Below are 19,075 nucleotides of genomic sequence, written 5' to 3' on the forward strand. Positions count from 1 at the left end.
AATCAACTAAAAAACTACTATAGACAATAAAAATTCACTAAGGTAGCAGGATATAAAAGTAATGTACTAAAATTAATAGCTTTCATGTAAACACAATTAGAAAGTATAGTAGAGGAAAGGGGGCAATTTACAATAACAAGAAAATGATAAAGTACCAAGGACTACATTTAACAAAATTGTGCAAAACCTATTCAAGGAAAACTTAAAAATACTCCTAAAGGATGAAAAGAACAAGTTGATCAAATGAAAAAGACACACCAAGGTCTGCAAATCAATATAAAGTTGTTCTCTCTTTATATATAATGTACCTCAATATGTATACATTTTTTCCTTGACTTAGACAAGTCCAAATGGAAAAAGGAAGAAGCAGGCATAACCAGGAAAACTTTAAAAAGAGCAAGTGAGAGGCAGGGCGTGATGCCTCATGCCTGTAATCCTAGTACTTTGGGAGGCCGAGGCGGGCAGATTGCAAGGTCAGGAGATTGAGACCATCCTGGCCAACGTGGTGAAACCCCGTGTCTACTAAAATACAAAAAATTAGCTGGGAGTGGTGGCGCGTGCCTGTAGTCCCAGCTACTCGGGAGGCTGAGGCAGGGGAATCATTTGAACCCGGGAGGCGGAGGTTGCAGTGAGCCGAGATTACGCCACTGCACTCCAGCCTGGCGGCAGAGTGAGACTCCATCTCAAAAAAACAAAGCAGTGAGACAGGTTAACCCTACCAGATACTGAAACGTACTATTAAGCCTCTATAATTAGAAGTGTAGTATTGCTGATGAATAGGCAGAGTCTAATGGGCAGATTCAGAACTCCAGAAATGACAATTACATGTGGAAATTCCATGTATGATAGTGGTGGCTTCTCAGTTCAGTGAGTAAAGTTGGGACTTTTAAAATTTTTATTTTTATTTTTATTCATTTTTTGAGATAGGGTCTCACTCTGTCACCCAGGCTGGAGTACAGTGGCATGATCACGGCTTACTATAGCCTCAGTCTCCTGGGCTCAAGTGATCTTCCCTGTCTCAGCCTCCCAGTAGCTGGGACTGCAACCATGTGCCACCATGCCTGGCTAATCTTATTTTTTTGGTAGAGACAGGGTCTCCCTATGTTGCCCAGGCTGGTCTCAAACTCCTGGGCTCAAGCGATCCTCCCTCCTTGGCCTTGTAAAGTGCTGTAATGGCCGGGCGCGGTGGCTCAAGCCTGTAATCCCAGCACTTTGGGAGGCCGAGACGGGCGGATCACGAGGTCAGGAGATCGAGACCATCCTGGCTAACACGGTGAAACCCCGTCTCTACTAAAAATACAAAAACTAGCCGGGCGAGGTGGCGGGCGCCTGTAGTCCCAGCTACTCCGGAGGCTGAGGCAGGAGAATGGCGTAAACCCGGGAGGCGGAGCTTGCAGTGAGCTGAGATCTGGCCACTGCACTCCAGTCCGGGCGACAGAGCGAGACTCCGCCTCAAAAAAAAAAAGAAAAAAAAAAAAGTGCTGTAATGACGGGCATGAGCCACTGAGCCTAGCTTAAAGTTGGGACTTAATAAATGGTGTTTTTGGGATAACTGATAGTCATTTGGGAAAAGACAAGTTTGGGTTCCTACTGCCGGCCAAATGTACACTTGGCTAGAATCTAAATGGATGAAAAGCTTAATGTAAAAAAATGAAGCCATAACTATGACTCAAAGTACAGAAGCCAGAAAGAAAGATTGATAAATTCAACTATATAAAGATAAAACACTTTATAGCAAAAGCAAAACAAAACACTATTAGCTAAGTCAGAAGAAATGACAAACTGGATAAAAATATTCTGTAGTTCATCTTGTAGACAAAAGGCCCAGTCTTCCTAATTTATAAGAAATGTATAGGAAGATCACTAAATTTTCTGTCCCCAGACTAGCAAAGGACATGAATGGACAGGCAGCAGTCCTGAGAAATGCACATTAACACCAAACAACTCTTACTAGTTGACCAAAATCCAGAAGTGTGACCACATGTGATGTTGGTCGGGCGTGAGAAAATAAACATGCTTGTGCATCCTCTATAGACGGGAATTGGGCAACATCAGACACAGCATTTAGCAGTTTACTTAGTAGTCCCAGTTCTGAACCTCCACCTGACCTTCATATGTGTAAAGTGACATAAAAATACAAGCTTATTTCTTGTGGCATCGTATGTTATAGCAAAATACTGTGTAAATGTCATGAGAAGGGATTTGTTAATCTGCATAATTTAATAATAATTGTATGGATAAATGATTTACACAAATACTGTGTTCTGATAAGGGCTTTAAGCATATATTGTTAAACGAAAGAACAAGGTGCAGAATAGTGCTTGATAAACTATATTATATTTGTATTTGCTTGTAATACTCTTATTTCCTTAAATTAAAAAAAAAATTAAGCTTGGTGTTGAGTGGTGGGCTTGTAGTCCTCACTATTCAGGAGGCTGAGGTGGGAGGATCACTTGAGCCCCGGAGATGGAGGCCAGACTGGAGCAACATAGTAAGATCCCCCCACACCCCGTCTCTTTACTAGAAGGCTAAACAAGATGCTTTTATTGATTACTTGTTTGGGGAATGGGTTGGAGGGAGGTATGGAAATGAGACTTTTCTGTGTACTTTTAAAAAATATATTTAGGCCAGGTGCAGTGGCTCACACCTGTAATCCTAGTACTTTGGGAGACTGAGCCGGCGGATCATGAGGTCAGGAGATCGAGACCATCCTGGCTAACATGGTGAAACCCTGTCTTTACTAAAAACAGAAAAAATTAGCCGGGCGTGGTAATGCGCGCCTGTAGTCCCAGCTACTCGGGAGGCTGAGGCAGGAGAATTGCTTGAACCCGGAGGCAGAGGTTGTAGTGAGCCGAGATCATGCCACTGCACCCATGCCTGGGTGACAGAGCAAGACTGTGTCTCAAAAAAAATAAAAAATAAAAAAATAAATTTAGACTTTGGGTCATGGAAATGTATATAATCCAATCTCAAATTTAAAATAGGCTCAAAACAGCTTTAAAACTAACTTTTGGCCGGGCACGGTGGCTCACACCTGTAATCCCAGCACTTTGGGAGGCTGAGGAGGGCGGATCACGAGGTCAGGAGATTGAGACCATCCTGGCTAACACAGCCAAACCCTGTCTCTACTAAAAATACAAAAAATTAGCTGGGCATGGTGGTGGGCACCTGTGGTCCCAGCTACTTGGGAGACTGAGGCAGGAGAATGGCATGAACCTGGGAGGCAGAGCTTGCAGTGAGCCGAGATCAGGCCACTGCACTCCAGCCTGGGCGATAGAGCGAGACTCTCTCACAAAAAAAAAAGGCCAAAAAAAAAACCCTAAGTTTTTAGAGCCTTAAAACCAAGAAGGAGCAGAGAGGGGGTTTCAGCTCAGGGCTCCAAGTTCCAGCTCTTCCAGTGGTGTCAGGCTGCCCTATCCATATATATACCTTTTTTTTTTTTTTTTTTGAGACGGCATCTTGCTGTGTCACCCAGGCTGGAGTGCAATGACATGATCATAGCCGCAGCCTCTTTCTCCTAGTCTTAAGCAACCCCCCTACCTCAGTCTCCCATGTAGCTGAAACTACAGGTTTGTGCCACCACACCTAGCAAGTTCTTTTGTATTTTTAGCAGAGACAAGGTCTGTCTCTCCATTTTGCCCAGGCTGGTCTAGAACTCCTGGTCCCAAGCAGTTCTCCTGCCTCAGCCTTCTCAAGTGTTGAGATCACAGGCATGAGCCACTGCCCCTGGCCTGCCCTGTCTGTAGATATGCACGCTAAGTGTTGGTGTGTCCTATGCAACTAAATCCTTGGTCCTTGTTCCAGGATTATGGCCACTGCGGTCTGACCCTAATCGTGAGACTGATGACACTTTGGTGCTCTCTTTTGTGGGCCAGACAAGGTAAGGATGGGTATAGTCCCAGTTGTTGGTGCTGGTGAGAAGGTTGTGAGGTGGGGAAGCTGGTCCCAGGCTGACCCAGGCCCTCCATTCTGCTGCAGAGTTCTCATGTTAAATGGAGAGGAGGTAGAAGAAACCGAACTGATGGGTTTCGTGGATGATCAGCAGACTTTCTTCTGTGGCAACGTGGCTCATCAGCAGCTTATCCAGGTGATAACTGAGAAAGGGGCAGGTGTTACCATGTACTTGAATTGACCTAGAGTGCAGTACAGAGCACCACTGGATTTTAAAACAACCAATTTTTATGGCTCCAAAAATAATGTAAAAATTCTAGGGGAAAAAAATTATAGATAACCCACTACTCAGAGATCACAGCTCTTAACCTTAGAGTTGCTCCTTTTAGCTTTATTTTTTTCTGCAAATGTATGTGTATTTATTTACATATTCTTTTATAGACTCGGATTGTTGTATACATAAATATAAAAATATAGTTTCGGATCCTGTTTTAGCACTAACTTTATTTTCCGAGACACTCAAATTTTTTCGCTTTGTTAAAATAGTGATACATCCTTATTTAAAAAATTGGAAAATACCAAAAAGCACAAAAAAAGAAAAAATTTATCATGATGCTACCATCCAATATGACTGACTCTTTCCACATGTTAATTATAACCGAAGCTTACCCTATTCTGATCCTTACTTTCAATCTATTTGCAATATGGGGACAGATAGCCTTCTGGCATTTGTTATCCACGAGAACCTCATTTCTGACATCCTTCCACCCTCAGCAATTTTTTGAAGTTTGGTGTGTCCCTGACACCCTTTAACTTTTTGCACTCTCTCCTAACTTTTTGAGCTATTCTTGACTCTGTGGTCAGAGTCCATCTTGCCATTGGTGGGTAGGGCGCTGGAGTGCCTAAGGATTAATGAACTGTCTCCATCTTTTTACCCACCCGATTTTCCTTTTAGCCACCTGGCAGTGGTAGATTGGTAAAACTGGAGGGAAATTCTGTCAGTTTGCAAACCAAGTGTGGGACATGCCCAGATACTGAGTCATTGCTTTGTCAGTGTTATCTAACTATTGGCCTGAAGACTGGCACCAGCTCACCTATCTATTATTAAAGAGCTTTCATCCTTAAATATAAACTCAATCATGCTAGGTAAGAAGAATGAATAGAAAACAGTGTCACCGATCTACTTCCCGTTTTATTTCAGTGATAAATTTATACAATATATTTCTATACAATTTTGTAACCTTTATTAAGGAACTTTAAATAATTTAACTGGCTCATACACAGTAAAGAACTTAGATATTTTAGAGGTCTGATTTGGAGGTTGAGAAAAACTGCTAAGACTGGTGGTTACAGCCAGGCATGGTGGCTCACGCTTGTAATCCCAGCACTTTGTGAAGCCAAGGTGGGTGGATCATGAGGTCAAGAGTTCAGGATCAGCCTGGCCAACATGGTGAAACCCCGTCTATACTCAAAATACAAAAGTTAGCCAGGTGTGGTGGCATGCGCCTGTAATCCCAGCTACTCGGGAGGCTGAGGCATGAGGCATGAGGCAGGAGAATGGCTTGAACCCGGGAGGTGGAGGTTGTGGTGAGCTGAGATTGCGCCACTGCACTCCAGCCTGGGCGACAGAGCAAGACTCTGTCTCAAAAAAAAAAATAAGCCAAAAAACTGGTGGTCACAGGGTCTTACTGTATTCACATCTTCCCACAGGATGCCGTTTGTATTACCCAAGTAAGCCTCAATTAGAATGAAATAGGCCTTTTCCCCACTGGCTGTAGGTTTGGAAGCTGTAAGCTACTTTTAAGCTGGCCTTCTTCAGGCGTTCATCCAAAAATGACGTCTTTTGTAATCATTAGCAGGACTTTGGGGAATAAGAAATAGAAGCTGCATGTATCTTATTCGTAGGGCTTTATTAGGGCTGTATTTACCACATTTCCACTCCTGTGTGGACCCTGGCAGATGCTTGGAGACATTTGCTCATCTGCTCTTTATCTAGATCACTTCAGCATCGGTGAGGTTGGTCTCTCAAGAACCCAAAGCTCTGGTCAGTGAATGGAAGGAGCCTCAGGCCAAGAACATCAGTGTGGCTTCCTGCAACAGCAGCCAGGTGGTGGTAGCTGTGGGCAGGGCCCTCTACTATCTGCAGATCCATCCTCAGGAGCTCCGGCAGATCAGGTGTGTGGTTTTTTTTCTGTCTGCTTGCTTTCCTTCTCTTTTCTCTAGGACTTCTTTGATCCTTGAATTCCTTCCTCTGCCATATTCTTCTTTGTTCAGCCACACAGAGATGGAACATGAAGTGGCTTGCTTGGACATCACGCCATTAGGAGACAGCAATGGACTGTCCCCTCTTTGTGCCATTGGCCTCTGGACGGATATCTCGGCTCGTATCTTGAAGTTGCCCTCTTTTGAACTACTGCACAAGGAGATGCTGGGTGGAGGTATGTGTCATTTAGGGACCTGGGTTGGGACAGAGTCAAAATGTGGAACAAGAACATAATGTCCCCGTTTCTCACAGAGATCATTCCTCGCTCCATCCTGATGACCACCTTTGAGAGTAGCCACTACCTCCTTTGTGCCTTGGGAGATGGAGCGCTTTTCTACTTTGGGCTCAACATTGAGACAGGTGAGAGTAGTATTTTGAGTGAGGGACTCGTTCAAAATTGGAGTCTTAGAATTACACAGAATTCTTAGTCCCAGGGTTCTGCTTTTGAACTTTCACAGGCCAGCTATTTGTCCTGTTTTCTTTCTTCTTTTCTCCTGATGTCATTCTCTCTGTAGGTCTGTTGAGTGACCGTAAGAAGGTGACTTTAGGCACCCAGCCCACCGTATTGAGGACTTTTCGTTCTCTTTCTACCACCAACGTCTTTGCTTGCTCTGACCGCCCCACTGTCATCTATAGCAGCAACCACAAATTGGTCTTCTCAAATGTCAACCTCAAGGAAGTGAACTACATGTGTCCCCTCAATTCAGATGGCTATCCTGACAGGTGAGTCTCTTTTTCCTTATGTAATGAAAGCTATTGATTGAGGGGATCATGATGTTTTCCTCAAACCCTTACCTCAAAGCCTTTTTCTGGTGTCAAAGTCATAAGTAACTGAGATGGGAGGTATAGTGCAGAGGTTCTCAAATCTGGCTACCCACTAGAAACACCTGGGAAGTTTTTTAAAACTGCAGGGTTTTTGGAATCCTCCTCAGAGTCTGATTCAGTAGGTCTGAGGTTGAGCTCTGGAATCTGTATTTTCAGAAAACTTACCAGGTGATTCAGATGATTGTTTCATAACCCCTAATTTAGAGATCATTTTGTGTCCCTCTAGAGCAGGAGTTCTCAAAGGGTGGCCCCAACCAGCAGCTACAGCACTACTTGGGAACTTGTTAGAAATACAGATTCTCTGGCTGGGCACGGTGGCTCATGCCTGTAATCCCGGCACTTTGGGAGGCCGAGGCAGGAGGATCATTTGAAGTCAGGAGTTTGAGACCAGCCTGGCCCAAGATGTTGAAACCTTATCTCTACTAAAAATACAAAAATTAGGCATGGTGGTACATGGCTGTAATCGCAGCTACTTGGGAGGCTGAGGCAGGAGATTCCCTTGAAACTGGGAGGTTGCTGGGCGCTGTGGCTCACGCCAGTAATCCCAGCTCTGGGAGGCTGCGGTGGGTGGATCACCGGAGGTACAGGAGCTCGAGACCAGTCTGGCCAACATGGCGAAACCCCATCTCTACTAAAAATACAGAAGTTAGCTGGGTGTGGTGGCTGGCATCTGTAATCCCAGCTACTCAGGAGTTGAGGCAGGAGAAGCGCTTGAACCCAGGAAGCAGAGTTTGCAGTGAGCTGAGATCCCACCATTGCACTCCAGCCACAAGAACAATACTCTGTCTCAAAAAAAAAAAAAAAAACAAAAACTGGGAGGTGGAGGTTGCAGTGAGCTTACTTAGATTGCACTGCTACACACTCCAGCCTAGATAACAGAGCTGAGACTCTCTCTCAAAAAAGAAAGAAAGCAAGAAAAAGAAATGCAGATGCTCAGGCCCCATCCTGACTCACAGAATCAGAAACTCTGGGAGGGGACCCAGCAGACTGTTTTGACAAGCCCTCCAGCTGACTCTGACACAGGCAGTAGTTTGAAAGTCACTTTCCTGGAGCGGTGATTTTTTTAACTGGTTACACATTATCGTTAAATGGAAAGCTGTTGAAAATCTCAGCCTAGGCTCACCCAGACCAGTGAAATAAGAGTATCTTGTGGATGGGACCAGGAATCAGAATTGTCTGTCTCTCCAGGTGATGTTTTAGCATGGAGTCAAAGCTGGTGTAATCCTGCCTTGTTTTTCTTTTTTTTTCTTTTTTTTGAGACGGAGTCTCTCTCTGTCGCCCAGGCTGGAGTGCAGTGGCGCAATCTTCACTCACTGCAAGCTCTGCCTCCCAGGTTCACGCCATTCTGCTGCCTCAGCCTCCCGTGTAGCTGGGACTACAGGCGCCCACCACTGCACCCAGCTAATTTTTGTATTTTTTTAGTAGAGACAGGGTTTCACCGTGTTAGCCAGGATGGTCTTGTTCTCCTGACCTCGTGATCCACCCGTCTCTACCTCCCAAAGTGCTGGGATTACAGGCGTGAGCCATCGTGCCTGGCCCCTGCCTTGTTTTTCTTCCTCTGTGGAGTTGCCTCATAGAGTCTTTGCCTTCCTTGAGTCTCCTCAGTCTAAACCCAGACCCTTCTTTCCAGCCTGGCACTGGCCAACAATAGCACCCTCACCATTGGCACCATCGATGAGATCCAGAAGCTGCACATTCGCACAGTTCCCCTCTATGAGTCTCCAAGGTGAGGCCCGGGGTGGGAGAGTGGGATATGGGAGTTGGTGTAGGGCGCTTCTGACTTTGTAAGTGACACTGTTGTTCCATACTTGTTCTGCAGGAAGATCTGCTACCAGGAAGTGTCCCAGTGTTTCGGGGTCCTCTCCAGCCGCATTGAAGTCCAAGACACGAGTGGGGGCACAACAGCCTTGAGGCCCAGCGCTAGCACCCAGGTAAGGGCAATGGACAAAGAAAGATGACATTAGAGCAGGGGCCAGCAAGCTTTCTGTAAAGGCCAGGTAATAAAGGCTTTCAGCGTTGCAGGCAATGTGGTCTCAGTTACCACTGACTGTTCAACTTTGCCATCGTAGCCTGAAAGCAGCTGTAGGCAACAGGTGAGCATAGCTGACTTCTATAAAAGTGTATTTATAAAAAACAGTTCCTACTTGGTGGCCTTGCAGCATGAATAATTCCTTTTCTGTCACCATCAGTTTGGGTCCTTTGTAGGGCAGAGTAGTAGAATAGGCGAGGAGCATGGGGTTTGGAGTCCGACAGAACGGACTTCCAGGTTTGTTTTTCTTTTTTTTCTTTTTTAAAGACAGAAACCAGCTTTTCAAAAGTGCCAACTAGGTTTATTTTATTTTATTTTTTAAATTTTATTTATTTTATTTTATTTTTATCTTTTTATTTTATTGTATTTTATTTTATTTATTTTTTTGAGACGGAGTCTCACCCTGTCGCCCAGGCTGGAGTGCAGTGGCGCGATCTTGGCTCACTGCAACCTCTACCTCCCAGGTTCAAGCGATTCTCCTGCCCCAGCCTCCCAAGTAGCCGGGATTACAGGCGTGTGCCACCATGCCCAGCTAATTTTTGTGTTTTTAGTAGAGATGGGGTTTCACTGTGTTGGCCAGCTTGGTCTCAAACTTTTGACCTCGTGATCCACCTGCCTCGGCCTCCCAAAGTGCTGGAATTACAAGCGTGAGCCACTGTGCGTGGCCTGGCTTCCAGGTTTATTGCTAGCTGTGTGACCTTGGGAAAGCCTAAACTTCAGTTTTCTTACCTGCAGAATGAGGCAGGTAACAGGACAGTCTGGAGGTACACATACTAGGCTCAGTGGAGATACCAGCTGGTCATTTTCTTCCATGTATTCTCTGCCTTTCTTGTTTCCATACATCTGCGATAGGACCTCCCTCTGTAGTCCAGAGTTGAAGTCTTCATGGCTTCTGTTTTTATTTGAAGTGCTCCGCTCCTCTTCCCATTGAGGGTAGTGGAGTCTGTCCCTTTATTAGGTCACCTAAGTTCCTTTTTAGCTGTGTTTGATTGACTTGCAGCATCACCGCTTTGTCTTTAATGACCCTTAGAGTTTTACTGTGTTTTGGATTGATGTTTCAACTACATGTTTCCTCTGAAACATTCTCCTCAGACACCTTGAGCTGCCAGCCATCGGAGTTCTTGGCTAGCTGCAGCCTCTGTCCTGATCTGACGAGTCCCCTCACAATGATGTCTCAGCGCCTCTTCTGCGTTTGAGAAGGATGATGTGCATTCTGTCTGTTTGCAGGCTCTTTCCAGCAGTGTCAGCTCCAGCAAGCTGTTCTCCAGCAGCACTGCTCCTCATGAGACCTCCTTTGGAGAAGAGGTGGAGGTGCACAACCTACTTATCATTGACCAACACACCTTTGAAGGTGCACATGAGCTCTTTCGATAATTTTTATCTGTGCCCTCCCTAATCCAGCTCTTCTGGGCTCTGTTACCTACAAAGCCTGACAGATGTGGCAGACTATCCCAGGAGGAGCAGAAAGGAGGGGTGGGAGCTCTTTGAGATGGCAGTGAGTTTGGAGGCTTGGGCATCTTCTCCTTAGCTTAGGCTGGTGGGGGACGGATAATCTGATGAGACAGGGACAGCAGGTGGCACACGCTTTGTCACTGACTAAGCCGCAGGCCTCACAGAAATACATGATTACGTGTGTGTGCAGATATGGATAACCTATCGTCACATAGTCATCTCTCTACTCTCTATTTAGTGCTTCATGCTCACCAGTTTCTGCAAAATGAATATGCCCTCAGCCTGGTCTCCTGCAAGCTGGGCAAAGACCCCAACACTTACTTCATTGTGGGCACAGCAATGGTGTATCCTGAAGAGGCAGAGCCCAAGCAGGGTCGCATTGTGGTCTTTCAGTATTCGGATGGTAAGGGGGCGCAGTCTCCGGTTTCTGAGGGATGTGAAATGCTGAGAAAGTCAGTAGGCCATTGTGAGGTTTCAGAGAGCCTCAGTTAAGCAGTAGAAGTTGGGTTCATTGCTGTAAAGAGCGGTTCTCTTCTTTATTTGATTGAATTTTGAAGCATGTGAACAGTACACAGTAAAATTTAGCTTGCATTTCTTTCTTTGCTACTCTTTGAAAGGCCAAAAGAACGAAAGGAGGGGTGGGAGAAGTGAATGATGGGTAAGGGAATCTAGTGACAACAGGTATAAAAATTAAGAATCCTATATTTGTTTTCCACTTGGTTGCTCAGGCATTTAGGTGCTCTTTCCAGCTTTAGTACTGTGTTTATCTTTTAATATCTTTTCTCATTACTCCCACCCAAGAGGGCTCTAAAGACTATCAGCCCGGAAATCTCAGATAGCTGAAATGGGATTTGGTTTCCATCTTGAGAGAGAGATCTAGAGTTTCAGGGCGGGGGGCAGATCCTAGATGCCAAGTGTATTTGTCTGCACTTTATCTTGGGGCTCATACTTCAGGTGGTGGTTAACTCCAGTAGATACTGAGTCTGTGTTGTTTTTTCAGATGAGTGGCTTTGTGGGGCAAGAACTAGTACCAGAGGGGCCACCAAAGGATTGTTTTGACAAGGTGAAGTATGGGCTCATAGAGAGACTCAAACATATTTTTTCCACCCCCAGGAAAACTACAGACTGTGGCTGAAAAGGAAGTGAAAGGGGCCGTGTACTCTATGGTGGAATTTAACGGGAAGCTGTTAGCCAGCATCAATAGCACGGTGAGGCCTGGACCACTTGATACTTACTTTAGGCTGCCCATCATTGTCTGCAGAATGTGTCTCTCTTAGGTTGTCTGGTGCCTCGTGTGTGTCAGATTTGAAGGAGAACAAAGTGGTGGGTGTGGAAGATAGAGCTCTGAGTTGAGAATCTGGGAAACTGAGGTTGAACCAGGTGTTGAACTAGGTTACATGAACCCCCAGGTGTTTTAGATCCTGAGTGCTGTGGGACTTGAGAAACGAGTGAGACCTGTGGTCCCTGCATGTAGGGTGTTCCATGCCAAAAGAAAATGAGCCAAATCAGAATATCCTGAGTGCATCCCTGAAAGCTAGTCCTTTGAAATATTCCACTGCTTTTGCCATGACCCTACCTCCCTTGCTAAAAAGTTTTTTTCCGTCTTTGTTGAGGTATAATTGACAAAAATTTTGTATATCGAAAATGGACAACTTGATGTTTTGGAGTAGGGAGATAGCAGCAAACAAAATGGACAGTGAGCTGCCCTTTTGGAGTTTCTGAGCAAATAAAGTATATAGTACATGAAATGGTGAGAAATAAAAGGGGCACAGGACTGGAGGAATGCTGGGATGAACCTAGAAAGTGGGGTTTGCTGTTTCATATCACATGGTCGGGAGGGTCTCGTGGATACACAGTGGCATTTGAGCAGATTCCAAAATGAAGGGAGGTAAGAACCCTACCTGTGCTTGGGGAAGACAAGTGCAAGGGGTGGTAGGTCACAGGCGAGAGTGGGCGGGCCTGGTGTCTGCGGGGACTGAGCTGATGGTCTGGTGAGAGATGAGTCCAATGGACAGCCAGGGGCCAGAGCGTGAAGAGCCTGGTAGGCATGTCAGTGTTTTATTCAGAGCGTGATGGCAACCTCTGGAGGGTTTGAGCAAGGGTTTGAACATGATTGAACTTGTGTTTTAAAAGATAATGTTGCTTCTCTGGAAAGGCTATAGGGGAGCAGGGGTAGAAGCAGTGGTAGAAGAGGTCAGTTAGGGGAGGCTCTTGTAGTAATCTAGATGTGGTCGGTGGTTGCTGGGACCAGGCGATGATGGAGGAGATGAAGAAGAGTAGTCACATTCTGCTTATATTATGAGGGTAGGATTGAAGGACTTTGATAGATTGAGGATGAGATGTGAGAGGCAGAGGAATAAAGTGTCAGGGGATTTGGCTTTGCCATTTACTGATGGAAAGATAGTGCAGCAGGTTTGGAGTGGAAACCAGAGGTTCTGGATATAACTCAGTTTCAGTGGTTATCTAAGTGGAGATGTTCACTAGATAACAATGAGAGAGGTATGGAATCCAGGGAAGTGGTATACTGGAGATACTAGCATGGCAGTTAAAGCTAAAAGTCTAGTTGACATCACCAGACTATCTGCTGAGAGCCCGTAGAGATAGGATCTGAAGATAGCCCTGGAGCTCTCCAGTATTTCAAAGACAGGGTGAAGATCTAGCCAAACAAAGGGTGACTTGTGAAGTAAGAGAAGAACCGAGAGAATAGTGTTTTGGAAGCCATGGAGAAAAAGTATTTGAAGCAGGAGGGAATTGGTAAACTGCAAGTGTTGCCGGCAGGTCAGGTAACATAAAGATTAGTAACATGGAAGTCAGTGGTAAACTTGATCAGAACTCTTGGTTGAGTGGTGGGGCTAGAAACCTGATTGCAGTTGGCTCAACGGAGAGTAGGAGGAAAGGAGGCTGGTACAGAAAACCCCTCAGGGAGTTTTGCAGTAAAGGAGAGAGTGATGTGGACAGGGAAATTTCAGGATAACAATTTTCTGTTTTTAAGTTTTCAAGCTGGGAAACACTGCCGCATATTTTCTATGCTGATGAGACTGATGTTAGAAAGAGAGCCATTGTTCTTGGCCAGGCAAAAGGAGGTGGGTTCTCAAACCCAGTGGCAGAGAAGGGAACAGACATGGAAGTTCATGAAAATGCCCTTTTGACTGTGTCTCTGTTCTCTGTAAAATTGCTGAGAGAGAAGATGGGAAGGAGGTATTGGCAATTTGAGTAGAGTGGAAAAAGGATGAATTCATTGTTTTAGGACCAGAAGAGTGAATGGAGTAGGAAAATGCGTGATTCCTGAGAGGTTTAGGAACCCCCTTTCACTTAGTAGTCTTGAATTTAAAAGAACAGTCATCCTGTTGGTTGGTTTTTCTTACCTGTAGTGGAAGATGAAAATTTTATCCAAGTCGAGTTTTGTTGGATGAGCATGAGAAAGGGGAGAGGGGTCAGGGCATTGGAATCTGCAAGACAGTTACTATGTGATTATGGTGGTGGACTATGGGCATCTGAGAAGATGGACACAAGATTCAGGAAGAGTGCGGTTACTTGTAATGCCAGGCTTTAAGAGGTGGTCATAAGAATGGACTAAGTGGGAAAGAAGGGGTAAAAGCGATGTGAGGGTATTAGAAGGACCTTCTCTGTGAATATTATAGTCATCAACACTTATAGGAGGTTGTGTGGGAGAGAGTGATGGGTGGGGTGGGAATTCAGGTGACTGCTTTAGTAGGTGATGGTGGTTGTGTGGTCTGGTGGTATGAGCCTCAAAACTGGTGTTTCAAGGGAGGGAGTGACAAGTCTGAAAGAGCAGACAAGGAGCATGGGAGACTGTGCTACCTCCTGTTCCAGTGTTACGAGGGACAGTGGAAGAGAAAACAGAGAAGTTAAGAGCGCCACAAGGCCCTTAGGAAAGAGCCATGGATATCAGTTAGAATGAGAAGGTGAAGGGTTTGCCCAGAGAAGAGGCTGTCCATGATTAATGACTGTTCCAGAGGGAGCAGTGAGTGGGCACAGGGATTAGGAGGGTGGAGGGTGGCATTGAGGTCAGGTGAGGACATATCTATTCTGTGGCTGGCCAATAGAAATATTATATGAGTAATGTATGTCATTCTAAATTTTCTAGTAGCCACATTAACAAATGCACAAAGAATCAGGTGAAATGAATAAGGTATTTTATTTAACCCGGTATCTAAAATATTAGCATTTCCACATGTAATCTGTATAAAAACACAAGATATTTTAGTTTTTCATACTAATAATTCAAAAATCTGGTATGTATTTTACAGTCAGAACACATCTCAGCAGGGACTAGGCACATTTCAAGTGTTTCATAGCCATGTGTAGCTAGTGACTACCATGTTGGACAGTGGAAATCTACAACCTTTTGGGAAGAGAATGGGAGTCTTGGGCTTCTGGCGGTGTCTGGCCTTGGTCTTGACTCTCTCCAAGGCGATGGGGAGGTTGAGAGTGTGGAGAGAGAGTGGTGGCAGGTGTTTGCAGGAACATGTGGAACTCTGAGGCCCCCCACCTTCACTCTCCCTGTTGGAGGTGTGGAGGCCCAGCAGGGTGGGCTTACCTGAAGAGGGGGCACTCTGGAGATACCTTGTACCCTGTGATAGAGGTGTGGTAACCATAGTATGTATGTGTATATATATGTATGTATGTATGTATGTATGTATTTATGAGATGGAGTCTTGCTCTGTCGCCAGGCTGGAGTGCAGTGGTGTAATCTTGGCTCACTGCAACCTCCACCTCCCTGGTTCAAGCATTTCTCCTGCCTCAGCCTCCTGAGTAGCTGGGATTACAGGCACACATCACAATGCCCAGCTAATTTTTGTATTTTTAGTAGAGATGGGGTTTCACCATGTTGGCGAGGATGGTCTCGATCTCCTGACCTCGTGATCCGCCTGCCTCAGCCTCCCAAAGTGCTGGGATTACAGGTGTGAGCCACTGTGCCTGGCCAACCATTGTAATTATTACAAATGACTCTTGGAATATATTCCTGTATTGCTAGGGTTCTTTGGACAACTTTTGAGAAATTGTGGTTTAATTAATATGTTCTACTCAGGAGTTTCTAGATGTGCAGAGGCCATGGGGATTATCTGGATCCTGAAGGATGTGCCAGGGAAGGCTTGTCAGTTCAGATGGGTTGAGTCTGTCGTCTTCAGCACTGTGCCATGCCAAGTATCTCTCCATTTGTCTACTGATGATAAAGCATCTTCATTGTTTTGGAGATGTGATTGTAATTGAAAAAGCACTGTGGTGGAGACAGAAAAAAGCATGTTTTTTTTTTGAGACGGAGTCTCACTCTGTCCCTCAGGCTGGAGTGCAGTGGTGCGATCTTGGCTCACTACAAGCTCCCGGGTTCACGCCATTCTCCTGCCTTAGCCTCCCGAGTAGCTGGGACTACAGGCCCCCGCCACCATGCCCAGATAATTTTTTTTTTTTGTATTTTTAGTAGAGATGGTGTTTCACTACGTTAGCCAGGATGGTCTCCGTCTCCTGACCTTATGATCTGCCCATCTTGGCCTCCCAAAGTGCTGGGATTACAGGCGTGAGCCGCTGCCTGGCCGCACAGTTTCTTTTTCCCTCTTGTGGGGTGGTAGAGGGTGGCCATAGAATCAAGTTCTTTGGGTTCCTTTAGTTATTTGACAGTGTTTTCTGTTGGACTTTTCTTTCTTTCTTTCTTTCTTTTTTTTTTCGCTTTGTCACCTAGTCTTGGATGCAGTGGCATGATCTCAGCTCACTGCAACGTGGGTTCATGCAATTCTTATGCCTCAGCCTCCCGAGTAGCTGGGACTACAGGCGCCCGCCACCATGCCCGGCTAATTTTTGTTTTTTGTATTTTTAGTAGAGACGGTGTTTCACTGCGTTAGCCAGGATGGTCTCCATCTCCTGACCTTGTGATCTGCCCATCTCGGCCTCCCAAAGTGCTGGGATTACAGGCGTGAGCCACCATGCCCGGCCGCACAGTTTCTTTTTCCCTCTTGTGGGGTGGTAGAGGGTGGCCATAGAATCAAGTTCTGTGGATTCCTTTAGTTATTTGACAGTGTTTTCTGTTGGACTTTTCTTTCTTTTTTTTTGAGACAGAGTCTCGCTTTGTCACCTAGTCTTGGATGCAGTGGCACGATCTCAGCTCACTGCAACCTGGGTTCATGCAATTCTTATGCCTCAGCCTCCCGAGTTGCTGGGATTACAGGTGTGCACAACCAAGCCTGGCTACCCACATTACTGTTTCCTTTACATGGACTCATTGTTTTGTGTAAAGGAAAACTTGGGAAGTCTTGTATTCCTAGTTTGGTGTGTTCATTGTGTTTTCATATTTCATAAATATATAATAGCGAAATAATAAATGTTTACCCCAGTGCCTCATAAATCTGTTTCCCGTCCCGCATTGCACTTTGAGAAGTGGTGCTGTAGATGGAAGGTTGAGGAGTTGGGGGGCAGTTGTTCTGAGAGTGCTCTGGCCCCTTTGACTGAGAGAGACAATGCCCTTCCCAGGTGCGGCTCTATGAGTGGACAACAGAGAAGGAGCTACGCACTGAGTGCAACCACTACAACAACATCATGGCCCTCTACCTGAAGACCAAGGGCGACTTCATCCTGGTGGGCGACCTTATGCGCTCAGTGCTGCTGCTCGCCTACAAGCCCATGGAAGGAAACTTTGAAGAGGTGATGCTGGTGGGGGGGATGGGAGCAGACTTCTTTCTTGAGCCATGGCCCCTGCAAGTGTCTCTGGTGGGGAAGGATAATCCAGCCCAGTATTAGGGGCAGAAATGTTTTCCGTGGAGCAGACATTCTACATTGATTAAGTATTTTTAGAGACTCCCAACTCGAACTCTGAGAAGGCTCCATCTCTGGGCAGTTGGCAGTCAAACGGGCTGCGTTGGCAGAGAGGTCGGGGGAGAATCCCTCTAGGGCGACACTTGTTTAACACCGGGCTACATCTTCTGCAGGGTGGGGCCTTGCTCCTGAATAAAGGAAACACAAGTCTCAGAACTGGATTCCATGCAAACTGCTGATTGTGCTTTCTTGTTTCACCTTGTCTGTTTTAAGATTGCTCGAGACTTTAATCCCAACTGGATGAGTGCTGTGGAAATCTTGGATGATGACAATTTTCTGGGGGCCGAAAATGCCTTTAACTTGTTTGTGTGTCAAAAGGACAGGTGAGTAGTGGCCAGCTCTGGGAGTGGTGGGGAGGGTTGGGAGCTCCCGGGTCTCTGGTGGATGGAAGCATTGGGTTCTGTGTCAGGTTCAGGTGCTCCTCTTTACAGAGATAGAACTTTCCTTGTGAGAGAATAAAAGGTGACAGAAATCCACCTCTTTAGACTGGCTCCCCTACTGTGGAGTATGTCAGCTCCCCAGGGAAGTTCAGCACCGTGACCACTGCACGTGGTCCTGTCTCAGGGCCTGTGGTGGAAACAGGAGGTTCAGAAACTGACTTTCTCACCACCTTTCAGCGCTGCCACCACTGACGAGGAGCGGCAGCACCTCCAGGAGGTTGGTCTTTTCCACCTGGGCGAGTTTGTCAATGTCTTTTGCCACGGCTCTCTGGTAATGCAGAATCTGGGTGAGACTTCCACCCCCACACAAGGCTCGGTGCTCTTTGGCACGGTCAACGGCATGATAGGTAAGGTTATCCCCATGGGGCACACCCCCACACAGGCCTCCTTCCTGATACCACCATTCTGAGGGACTGGGGAGAGCAACTGGACAAGACCTAGGTGTTTACTAGAGGAGGCTGCAGCACATTAGCCCTCCCCCAGCTGCTCGCCTGGGCTGCCCTTTACGTAGAGGATGCGTGCTGTGAGGTTGAGCTCTCTGCAGCTCACTGCCTCCTTCACTTCTTCAGGGCTGGTGACCTCACTGTCAGAGAGCTGGTACAACCTCCTGCTGGACATGCAGAATCGACTCAATAAAGTCATCAAAAGTGTGGGGAAGATCGAGCACTCCTTATATCCTTCCCAGAGCCATCCCCTTGCTGGGAAGCATGTCCCGGCTTATGTGGCACATGGAGTCACATTACCCGGAAGCTGCTACATGTCTTGGTTAGGTTCCATACAGAACAGGTTTTTTGTTTTGTTTTGTTTTTGACTTTTTCATGTGGAAAATTTCAAACATACACAAAAGAACAGTATATTGACTCCCAAAGTACTTACCTCTCAGCTTCCTCTGGTCCATCTTGGAAATGTACATTTATATTCCTGAAATGTGTCCACCTCTGGCCCTCGGTGTAGCAGGTGAAACGTAAGTTTAGATCACAACACAGGAGCACATCCTTTCAGGGATTTGGTTGAGGGCAACAGTGTCTGAGACTAGAGAGACTACCAGAAGAAAGGGAAAGGTGAAGAAGCGGAAAACGCTGAAGCTCAAGAATCTGCCACCCTGGGACGCCCAGAATCCAAGTGCTGTTGCAAATTGGTATAGTACAGGAGATGTAAAGGGCTCTCCCTGCCCCCACTGGAGGTGGGAGGAGCTCCTGCCTGTGACTCTGGCCCGGCTCTAGTCAAGGAGGGCTGATGGGCTGATTTATTGTTTTTTGCTAACTATCAAGACTTTTGGCAGCCCTGTCTCACTGAGTCTCAGTTTATTCATCAAGGGAGCTGCTGCTTTTCTTCTTTTTTTTTTTT

The 19,075-nt window shown here is 46.0% G+C and overlaps 1 protein-coding gene across 1 annotated transcript in view; it reads left to right on the forward strand.

The window, feature by feature from the left end:
• The window catches only part of DDB1 (damage-specific DNA binding protein 1, 127kDa), a 36,514-nt gene that overhangs the window by 14,504 nt on the left and 2,935 nt on the right, over positions 1–19,075 (forward strand). Inside the window, exons 12-26 of the mRNA XM_011942733.1 lie at positions 3,805–3,880; positions 3,979–4,087; positions 5,888–6,066; positions 6,166–6,329; positions 6,407–6,514; positions 6,670–6,877; positions 8,610–8,705; positions 8,799–8,910; positions 10,236–10,359; positions 10,699–10,863; positions 11,574–11,668; positions 16,947–17,117; positions 17,502–17,611; positions 17,906–18,075; positions 18,298–18,400. Coding sequence (XP_011798123.1) covers positions 3,805–3,880; positions 3,979–4,087; positions 5,888–6,066; positions 6,166–6,329; positions 6,407–6,514; positions 6,670–6,877; positions 8,610–8,705; positions 8,799–8,910; positions 10,236–10,359; positions 10,699–10,863; positions 11,574–11,668; positions 16,947–17,117; positions 17,502–17,611; positions 17,906–18,075; positions 18,298–18,400 — 1,990 coding nt within the window. The remainder of the gene's footprint in view (positions 1–3,804; positions 3,881–3,978; positions 4,088–5,887; positions 6,067–6,165; positions 6,330–6,406; positions 6,515–6,669; positions 6,878–8,609; positions 8,706–8,798; positions 8,911–10,235; positions 10,360–10,698; positions 10,864–11,573; positions 11,669–16,946; positions 17,118–17,501; positions 17,612–17,905; positions 18,076–18,297; positions 18,401–19,075) is intronic.

Source organism: Colobus angolensis, unplaced genomic scaffold (assembly GCF_000951035.1).
Source record: "Colobus angolensis palliatus isolate OR3802 unplaced genomic scaffold, Cang.pa_1.0 Scaffold21, whole genome shotgun sequence".
In the NCBI taxonomy this organism is placed as follows: Eukaryota; Metazoa; Chordata; class Mammalia; order Primates; family Cercopithecidae; genus Colobus; species Colobus angolensis.